We start from the raw sequence: 10,185 nt of genomic DNA on the forward strand, positions 1-10,185 counted from the left end.
TGCTGGGGTGGGAAGGGAAAGGATCCTGGGAAGATGTTGGTCTTGCCTCTCCTTGCACTGCTCTCAGTGGCATGGTCATACCCACACATCACATCACAGCCACCCAGCCCAGTGAGACCAGTGTGTGGCCTCTGGGTTTGATTCAGCTGCTTCTCCACCTAAGTCACCTTGACATTGATTGTAGAGCAAGGAACTGAGTGCAGGGCTCCCAAGTTCTGTACTAAGGCTCTAATCAGGGTGCACCTCTTACACCTTTGTTGGATGGGTGCTTTGGTACCACCATGGTGGTCCCACCTGGTAGCACTGGGACTTGCTGGGTGGTTGCTCTGCCAAGGATTTGCCTGTGGCTGCTCTGCACTTTGCTTTCTTGCTGGTGTGAGGACTCATGCCCAGAGCTGGAAGAGCCTGTGAGGGGCTGAGCAGATGAGAGGAGCAGCTTGGGCTCCTGTTGAAATCCATGGGGAAGCACCCGGCCTTCCTACCATCTGTTCCCAGTTTGCAGCCTGCACAGAGACTGGCTCATGGAAGGTACTACAGAAATCTTGGTTATATGCTTAGAGAGAGCACCACAACTTGGGATGGGGTGCCTGGCTGAGCCCCACTGAATAACCTCTGTCTGTCTGTCTGTCTGACTCTGCAGGATTGGGAGGTTCTAGTCCTGGAGAAGCTAAAGTGGGACCTGGTCTCAGTGATAGCAAATGATTTCTTGGCTCACATCCTCTATCACCTCCCACTGCCTAAGGACAAGATGGAGCTGGTGAAGAAACATGCACAGACCTTTATTGCCCTGTGTGCCACAGGTGGGTTCCTGCTCCCCCCAGGGTGCTGGGGAGGGTGGGCTGACCACTGCAGGCTTGAGTCAGGCTTGCTGGGTGACCTGGGTGTGATCTCCAACCAGCTTTCTGGGGAGCTGAGTGCCTGCCTTCATTCAAATCAGTGCATTTTGCTACTCAAAGACATGTTTTCTATCCCTGAAAAAGTGGGATAATGGTCCTGTGGGCTCTTAGTGGGTGCCTGAAAGATGCCGGGAGGGAGCAAAGCCACCGTGGCACCCCTGGTGCAGGAAGGAGTCCAGGGTAAAGGCAGGCTTGAATCAGCTTTTGTCAGCCTGGGTCTAAGTCACTAGAGCAGCCTCATGTTTAGGACTTCTTTTGGTGAGACAGAGCCTGAGAAGCAGCCTGAGCAGGCTCTGCAGCTCAGCCTCTTTCCCACTGCTCCATCCCCATTTCTCTGCCAAGCTGGAGAGACCCCTCTGCATGGCCCTCTAGTTTTCCAGGGAAATTGCAGTCTGGAGAACTTGCCACATGCATCCTTGCTAACAGCTGCTCCTTTTTGCCCCTTCTGTCCTTGCCCTGGCTCTAGACTACACGTTTGCCCTGTACCCTCCCTCCATGATTGCGACGGGCAGTATCGGAGCCGCGATCCACGGCCTGACGGTCTCCGTGGACAGTGTCACCGGTGAGGCCATCACCGAGCTGCTGGCCAGCATCACTGGCACTGAAGTGGTGAGTGTCCAGGGGGAACAGCAGAGCAGTTGTGCTGCTGGATCTGGTGGAAACCCTTCCTCTGTCTGTTGCTTGTTCCTCTCGGAGGGAGAGGAAATGGGGCTGTTCATAATGATGCTGACCTAGAGATCATCTAGTCCAACCCTCCTGCTAAAGCAGGATGGCCTGGAGCACGTTCCACAGGAAGCATCCAGGCAGGTTTTTAATGTCTTCAGAGAAGGAGATTCCACAACCTCCCTGGGCAGCCTGTTCCAGTCTTTTGTCACCCTCGCAGTAAATAAGTTTTTCCTTATGTTCAGATGGAACTTCCTGTGTTACAGCTTATGCCCATTGCCCCTTCTCCTGTCACCAGGCACTACTGGGAAAAGTCTGGCTCCATCCTCCTTCCACTCATCCTTTAGATGTTTAGAGACATGGATGCCTGAGTGTCTTGATCTGAGCAAGCATCTCTAGGCACAGCACCCTCGGTTGGTCCCGTGGCTACATTTGGCTCCTGCCTGGGAGCTCGGGAGCCTTTGAAAAGCAGCACAAAGGGGAACGTCTGTTCCCTGCACGTACAGGTGTTGGTGGGATCAGGTTGACAAAGTGGGATGGGGCAGAGGGAGAAGCCCAGCTCGGCATCTGCCAACCTCCACTGGTGTCTGGTTGCAGGTGCCCAGACAGGAGGGAAGGGGGTCGGGGGCACAAAGGGCATCAGGATGTTGGCACAGAAGCTTTGCTAGGGACATTGGGATGGCAGGGAGTGTCTGTGTCCCCCCACATCCTTTGAGTGGGCAAGGGGGACCCTGTTGGGCTCCGCATTCCCAGGTTGCTCCTGGTGCATCGAGGGAATCGGGAGCCTTTCTTCTGCCAGGGGCCCCTTTTGATCTTTTCTTCTGCCCGAGCTGGTGCCACAGCAGGGGTGAGTGACAGTCCCTGAGGGCAGCACCGAGAGCTGGAAGTGGAGCCGGTGCCGCTGCAGGGGGGGCTGTGGCCAGGCAGGGAGGGGACAGGGCAGGAGGGCGGTCTAGAGCCGTTGCTGTGGCTTCAGTTGTTGTTGTTAGCTGGAGCCTTTTTGAAGAGTGAATCAGTGCAGCAGCTGCTCTCAAGCTGCTGCGGTGAATGGGGCAGGGCCTGAAACCTGCTCTGGGTCAGGGCTGGTGCAGGGAACAGGTGGGAAGCAGAGAGGGCACCAGGAGGGCGGGGAGGTGAAATGAAGCCCAGCACACCTCTGCTGCCCTCCAGCCCACTCCCCCCGTCCTGAGCCCAGAGGGGGCATCTTCTCCTTCCTCCCAGCCTGCTCAGGGTGAGGTGCTGCACAGAGCAGCTCCTGTAGCAGGAGGAGGCCCCAGGGATGTGTCCACAGCCTTGCAGGGCTCCTGGGGAAGCACCGAGCCTTGGCCTCCTGTGTGTGGTATTGGTGCTTCTTCCTGAACCTGGCCTTGTAGTGTCGCTGGGCTGTGACTCAGAGCCCCTTTGGCTCTGCACTGGAGGAGTGATCCCCCTTCCCACAGCTGCCAAAGCTCAGCCAGGCAGTGCTGGGGTTGTGGGTATGGAGGGGGATGATGGTGCAGGGCTGTGCTGGCTCTGCAGCTGGCAGGAGCTGTTGCCATCACACTGTGGCAGAACTTTGGGAGAGGTTTGGAGCCTCTCTGGACTTCACCCCTCACGGAGCAGGACCAGCCCCACTGGGTGTCTGAGCCAGAGTCCCCACAGCACGGCTGCCCTGCAGAGCAGGGGGCAAGCTGGGCTGTCACCCCTGAGGCTTCACCAGCCTGGCTGTGTGTGGCCAAGCTGGCTGGGAGCAGCCCTGGCAGCAGTGTGGCTGGAGAGGCCGGGCAGGGCTGGCCCCGCGGGAGGCCCTGCAGGAGCTGCTGGGGCGGGAGGCCGCGCTGACGGGAAGCGGCCGGGGAAGGGGAGGTGGGCGTTGCTATTTTCGCTCGCCACATCCTCTGTCAGTTTCTAAGAACCGGTGGTGGATTCCTGGTAAGAGATTTCAGTGTGTGACAATATCCAGCCGGCACACGCGGCCCCAAGGTGTCCAGCCTGGCTCTGAGGTGTGAAATTCCCACCTCGTGCCCCTGGAGAGAGGCAGGACCTGCTGCTCCCACAGCTCTGGGTGCAGCACAGCGCTGGGGTGTCCCAAGTGGAGGAGTTTCCTCCTCTGCTGACAGCTCGTGTGTGGGGGAAAAACGGTGGAGGGTTACAAATGATAATGTCACTGCTTGTCATCCCCTGTGCCTTCCTGTTTGTGGGATTGGTGTGTCCCCAGCAGCGGGTGCCCTGGGGAACGGCGGGTGAGTCACACGGGGCTCCCCACGGTGGGAGCAGGAGGGTACAAGCCTTGTGAGAAGCTGCGTGGCCACAGCAGCGTTTTCATAACAACCCAGCATGTGGTGGTGTTGGGAACATGTGGCTGTTGGGTCTGGAAGGGTCACGTCCAGCTGCCTCGGAGATCCCGAAAGCAATAGGGTGTGCACCACCCAGGGCATCCCATGGGATTCACCCTGTCTGGGCTTGGATCTGGGGAGGGATGGGAGGAGGCAGAGCTGCAGGAGGGTGACTGGGAACAGAGGTGCAGGGAGCTCTGGGAGACCCAGGTTGTAGGGCTCAGGGGGGAGACAGGTGTGGCTCCACAGTCCCCATGTGCATCCATGCTGCTGAACACTGGCCATCAGTCATGGACCTGGGAAGTTTTGGTTGTAAAGGCTGATACAACCTGTGCAGGGCTGTGCTGCTCCACTCTCTGGGTTGTTGGCAGCAGCTGACTGCAGTGGTACCAAAATCACCCACTGCATCCAGGCACAAGCTCAGATGGTTTGAGAAGCTCTGATGGGCACAGTTGTCTATTCCTCAAGAACATGGTCATGCAGGGATGTGGGGAGAAGACAGCCAGAGCGTGGGGCTTCTCCTGGTGCAGGGGTTGTAAAGTACAGACAAGCTGGAGATGCCCCTTGTTGGAGAAAGACTTCTTTGTCTTGTGTGTTTAGATGCTCCAGGGGCCAGAGACGTAGCCCAGCAGCTGCTCAGAGCTATTTATAAGGCTCCCACCTCTAAGCAGCAGAAAACTGAAGCCTCTTGTCTCATTCCTTCTCCCACAGGACTGCCTGAAAGCCTGTCAGGAGCAGATTGAGGCAGCCTTAGCTGAGGGCCTGAAACAGGCATCCCAAACCCAACAGGAATACAGCACAGCCAAGACTGCAGCCTACCCAGCCAGCCAGCCCACCAGCACCCCCACAGACGTCACGGACATCAACCTGTGACCAGCCCCTTCCCAGGCCACCCAGCGTCACCACGGGACCTTGCCCTGGACACCGACAGGTCGCTGCATCCCACCTACCCCTCCCTCAGCCCCTCCACCCATCCTGCTGAGGATCTGCTCTGCTCGCTGGGAGGGCAGAGCAGGATCTGTGCTCACCTGTGGGAGCGGGTGGCCGGGCTGGCTGCTGCAGGTGGCTGGGGTGAAGTGACCCGTTTCCATGGTGGCAGGGCACAAGAATGACTGGGGAGGGAGAGCAAGAGCCACGATGAAGTTACAAAATGTTGCTCAGTTTGAGTTCCTGGTAGCCTGGCTGGCTGCTGGTCACCATCTCCTCAGAGGGGGTTACTGTGATGACTTCCAGCCCCCTGTGGGCCATCAATCATGGATAGTGAGCTGCTCACCCTCGCCTATGTGACCAAAATCCTTCTAACCCCCAACCTCCCTCCCCAGGCTGGGGTGCTGAGGGGCTTAGGAGAGAGAACTGAGTGTCTGAGAGGAGGGAGCAGGTGCTGGTTGGTCCCTTGGTCTCAGTTGCTTTGTGCCAGATTCCTGTGGCTCCTGCGGGTGGCGGGGCTGCTTCTGCTTGGAGGGGAAACGTGTGGCTTGTTTCTTGTTGCCGTTGGAGTTGGGATTTGTGGGGTATTGGCTTGCTTCGGGGGGGAAATGTGCTCCTTTGTCTGCATGGAGAGCAGGAGTCCTGACCTTGGGGAGCAGCCTCCTGGGTGAGATTGGGTGCAGTTGGGGGAATGTGTGTCCCCCCAGTGCAAACCCCAGCAAATCCCCTTGGCTTTCTGCTGCCTCACTGAGGCTGCTTAATTTATTGGTAACTGCTGAGAAATGAGGAGGGAGGAAGACTTTGCAGTTCCTTGGTCTCCTCTCCTTCCAAAAGAGTGCCTTCACCCTTCCTCCCCTTCCCTAGCTCCCCGGGCAATGGTTTGGGTTTTTTATTTTAGGTAGCTTAGGCATCAGACTGGGTTATAAGAAATATATTTGAATGTGCTGCTATAGTCTGAAATGCATTTTCACTCCTCCAAGGCAGGGATCTGGGATCATGTTCAGGAGGGGGCTGCACCTCTCTCCATGTGGGTCCGAGTTGTGTCCTTCTAGGGTGGAAGATTTTGCCACGCACTTGAGTTGAAAAGCGATTGCATTTTTGTATTGTTGTTGATCCTGTCTGTTAGTTTTTATAAAAAATGTTTAAAAAAAAAAATAATGCTGCTTTTCTAAGAGAAAAAAACCATTAAATAGTAAAATTGTATTAACGAGGAGAAGCCAGAGAGACTCTGCAGGGATGGGAGGCAGACTTGCTGCTTGGTGACCTCTGGACATGTGGATCTGTGGCTGTTGTCCTCCTGTGGGGGATGTGGAAAAGGAGGTAGAAAAGTTCCTTTTTGGATGCCACTAGAAACAAAAGTCTTATCAGGTGGAAAAAAAAAAAATGGGGCTGCTGTTCTTCCACTCGCCTGACTTGTCAAGAAGATCCATCTGCCACTGGCTCCTGCTAGCAGGAGGGCCAGGGGTCATGCAGAGCCTTTCTGTACAAAATGAGAAAAAGAATTTTTATATATAAATGAGTTTTAATTTAAGAGTAAACTAGTTTGGTGTTCATACACAGGAGTCCCACTGCTGGGAGAACCAGAGAACCGTACGATGTTCAATAAAGTATTTTAAACAAGTATGAAGGCCTCAAGGGTTTCCCTTTGCAATCCTCCCCTTGCAGAGCTCCTGCCTCTATCCTGAACTGTTCTGGGGTGGGACCCCATCAGCTGGGGGATCTTCTTGAGCAGCTCCTGGAGACTCCAGCCCTGCATTTCCAGGAGCCACAAGAGCAGGATGAAACAAGGAGCAGGCAGGACACAACCAGCCAGGTCCAACCCTGCTGGGAGGTGCAGGGTTGATGCTGCAGCAGCTGATGAACACGTTGGAATCACCAAGACCCTGGGACAGCTCAGCTCACGGATGGAGGGTGGTGAAAGTGGAACCAAATGCTGTCCTGCAGCAGCTGGGGTGGTGCTGCAGGGTGGTGAGAGCCTGAGCCATCTCTCACGCTCATCAGCTTCTGGCTTCTTTAAAGAAAGGAGATAAAATCAGGCAGACAAGGAGAGGCTCTGCGGTGTAACCAGCCCGGGCTTGGTGTGCTGCGCTGCTTCACGTGGCTTCTGCCACCACCACTGTCACAGAGAAGGTGGCAACACTCAGGAGAAGCAAAGACAGGAGGTGCGTGTCCTGAGCTCAGCCTGCAGCTCAGGGAAGCTGCAGGGGCTTTTCTCCTTAGGCTGCACCAGCAGGCATTTGTGCTGGTTTCATAAGACCAGGTGCTGGCAAAGCACCAACCATCACGGTGTCTCCACTGGGTTTTCCAGTAGAAGGGACGTGTGGGTGTGGGCAGGGTGCCACGAGTGGGCCAGGCACGTGGCCTCGAACAGTGGCCCCATGGCTTCACCAGCCTTGCTGAGTGTTTTGGGAAAAACCCTAGGGTAGGTGGATGGCATTCTGGACGCAGGATGGGGATGGGACCAGGCACAGCTGGGCTGCTCTTGCCTCTGCCCCTGGCCATGCTCAGGCCCTGCTGCCAGCAGCAGCTGTGATGCAGCAGCTCCATAGCCTGTTCCTGCCTAGTGACCACCAGCCTCGGGGAAACTCGAGAATCAACATGTTTTTCTCCACCCAAGAGCAGTTTTGGGCTCTGGAACAGCCTGCAGGTCCCAGCACTGTCCCTTTGCCCACCTGCACAAGGGCAGAGAACAGCACAGGGAGGAGCCCCTGGGCAGGGCACAGGGAGGAAAGGGGATGCACGGGGATCCTTCTGCGATCTGGGGCCAGCAGCAGCAAGACAGACACCATCTCCAGCTCTGCAGGCAGCCCGGGGCTCGTGGCTTTGCTCTGCCACCTGCTGGGGATAGGACAAGGTGGGGAGAGGACAGGGCAGGACTGTGCAGGGATGTGGGGCAGAACCAGCCCTGACTGATGGACACACCTCGGGTTTTATTTTCAAATACAAGAATAGGTCAAACCCTCCAGGGTGTGGGTGGCACCAGGTTCCTGGGTGGGACAGGGGCTGCCCTGCCCTGTGACAAGCAGTGCAGAGAGCACCATCCAGCTCTATGGGCACCAACCTGTCCAAGCACCCACTCGGAACAGTGAAATCCCAGGACAGATGCTCCACTCATGCACCGGTCTCCCAACTTCCTCCAGCAGTGTCCCAGGAGCAGGGTGGGCTCCAGCTTTTCCTGCCTCTCCCTGCTCACTCCATGGCCACAGGCGGCTGTTGCCCCTCCACATCCCGCGTCTTGGAGTTCACCAGCTCCCTCCGGATCTCCGGCGAGATCTGCGGGTGGCTGTGGAACTTGAGCAGCTCGAGCAAAGCCTCCTTCTGCTCCGAGGAGAGGTCCTCCTTGTAGCGCTGGGCGAAGGCCAGGAAGCTCTGGTGCCACAGCACGGGCAGGACCCGCTGGTCCGTGCGGAAGGCCAGGAAGTGGAAGACAAGGGCGTCCACCACGCGGAAGGGCAGCGCGTACTTCTTGTCGATCAGCAGCCGCAGGAAGATGCTGTTGGCGCCGCTGTACTGCATCTCAGCCAGCTTCAGCATGGCCGCGCTGGGACACGGGCAGAGGTGAGGGCAGGGGACACAGGACATGGGCAGAGGTGAGGGCAGGGGACACGGGACATGGGCAGAGGTGAGGACAGGGGACACGGGACACAGGCAGAGGTGAGGGCAGGGGACATGGGACACGGGCAGAGGTGAGGGCAGGGGACACGGGACATGGGGAGCAGGTGAGGGTAGAAGCTATGGGACACGGAGCAAGTGAAGGCAGGAGCCACGGGCGACCAGGCACCAGGTGACAAACCCAGCACTGAGCCTTGAATCCCAACCCCAGAGGGAGCTGGGTGAACCCCCCAGCTCTGAGATGCCATCAAGGCTGTGGGACAGATCCAAGTGTTGCACCCGTGTCCCTCGGGGAGAAGAGCTGCCCCCACCCCGGGCTCCCCGAGCGTTACCTGGAGTGCAGGACAGGGATGGAGCACTTGGTGAGGATGCTGCCGATGATGATGGCCTCCCGCAGCGTGCAGGTCCCTGACTCACACAGGGGGATGAGGATCCCTGGGGAGGGCAAGAATGAGGCACTGCCTGTCCCACGGCAGCAGGCAGAGCTGTGGGGCTCAGCCCCTTCTGTCTGAGGACACATCTGAGCCCAGGAGGTACCAGCTCCTGCACCAACTGCTGTTACAGGCCTCACAGCATCTCCCTGCTGTGACACAAGCCCCACACACCCTCAGGCTGCCAGGCAAGAGCCAGATCAGAACCAAGCAAGGGTCAGAAGGGCGTCCCTACCTTTAAACCAGGCTGCTGGCTTGAACAGGGCCTTCTTCAAAGCCATGTAGAGGTGAAAATTGAGGCGCTTGTACTCGGCAATGTCATCCCTGACCCGTGGCAGCAGCACCAGGTTGTAGAACCTCTGAGCCATCCTCTCCTTCAGGTTGGATGAAAATATCCTGGGAAAAGCAAAGCACAAGGTATGACAAGCTGGGGACAGGCTGGCATTTTGTAAATTAGTTCCAGTTATGGAAAGGAAAAGCTAAAGAATCCCCCATCAGGAGCTCCCAGAGATGATCTTACCTGGTGGCTTGGTACATGGCAGCTGCTGTCCATGCCTCGGGCTCTGTGATGTAGAGGATCTGCTCCCAGTTGGACAAGGCAGGAATGATTTTAAATGCCTTGGGGAGTTTCCCACTCCTGTATTTGGACAGCACCTTAAAAGAAGCAGATAAAGGCTAGCTTGTGGCATACGGGTATGGACAGCAAGGCTGTGGAACTTGTCCCATGACCATGTGAAAGTTCATCTCCTCCCTCAGCATCTCTAGCAAGAAGGAGCATCCCAGGATCATTCTGAGCATGATGCTCAAGTCACTCTCTGGACCCTTCAATGACTGCCAAGTCAATATTATGCCAAGTGCAGGTAACACAGAGGGACTTGTGCAGAGTGAGGATGGGGACACAGCCTCTGCGAGGGAGAGCAATGGGCAGAGCTGGTGCCTGTGGAGCTCAGCACCGTGTCTGCTGGACCCCTGGGGCAGAGCAGCTTTGGCCATACCTCTCTGACCCCCCTGTAGACCTCCAGGACGCGGGGGTCGAGCTGGGGCATGGGACAGCCTGAGACCTCAGACAGTGCTGTCTCCACCTCCGTCTGCTTCTCGGTGATCTTCTCCATGATGATGTCTGCCAGCGTGCGCCTGGGCCGAGCCGGGAGGGGAGCAGGTCAGGGGCCTCGCTGGGACGTCTCGGCCACTGTCCTGTCCCAGCCTCCTCCTCCAGCCTCCTCACCTCAGCGGGGGGTTCTTGTTCATGAACATCTCGATGGCTTTCTCATCCTCGGGGTCCACCTCCACCTCCCCGCCGTACTCCCCGCTCCTTCTGGCCGCCGCTGCCGCCTTCTTCAG

General features: G+C 57.3%; 2 protein-coding genes across 2 annotated transcripts in view; one reads left to right on the forward strand and one right to left on the reverse strand.

The window, feature by feature from the left end:
• Positions 1 to 4,747, forward strand: part of CCND3 (cyclin D3) — a 10,641-nt gene extending 5,894 nt beyond the window's left edge. Inside the window, exons 2-4 of the mRNA XM_010007064.1 lie at positions 641 to 800; positions 1,363 to 1,505; positions 4,586 to 4,747. Of these exons, the coding sequence (XP_010005366.1) occupies positions 641 to 800; positions 1,363 to 1,505; positions 4,586 to 4,747 (465 nt within the window). The remainder of the gene's footprint in view (positions 1 to 640; positions 801 to 1,362; positions 1,506 to 4,585) is intronic.
• A 3,185-nt stretch (positions 4,748 to 7,932) lies between these two features.
• The window catches only part of BYSL (bystin-like), a 3,008-nt gene continuing 755 nt past the window's right edge, over positions 7,933 to 10,185 (reverse strand). The window contains exons 2-7 of the mRNA XM_010007103.1: positions 10,070 to 10,179; positions 9,840 to 9,978; positions 9,365 to 9,498; positions 9,080 to 9,240; positions 8,746 to 8,848; positions 7,933 to 8,342 (exon numbers count right to left, since the gene is read on the reverse strand). Coding sequence (XP_010005405.1) covers positions 7,991 to 8,342; positions 8,746 to 8,848; positions 9,080 to 9,240; positions 9,365 to 9,498; positions 9,840 to 9,978; positions 10,070 to 10,179 — 999 coding nt within the window. The 3' untranslated portion in view covers positions 7,933 to 7,990. The remainder of the gene's footprint in view (positions 8,343 to 8,745; positions 8,849 to 9,079; positions 9,241 to 9,364; positions 9,499 to 9,839; positions 9,979 to 10,069; positions 10,180 to 10,185) is intronic.

The sequence above is a fragment of the Chaetura pelagica genome, unplaced genomic scaffold, assembly GCF_000747805.2.
Source record: "Chaetura pelagica isolate M959 unplaced genomic scaffold, ChaPel_1.0 scaffold757, whole genome shotgun sequence".
Lineage (NCBI taxonomy): Eukaryota > Metazoa > Chordata > Aves > Apodiformes > Apodidae > Chaetura > Chaetura pelagica.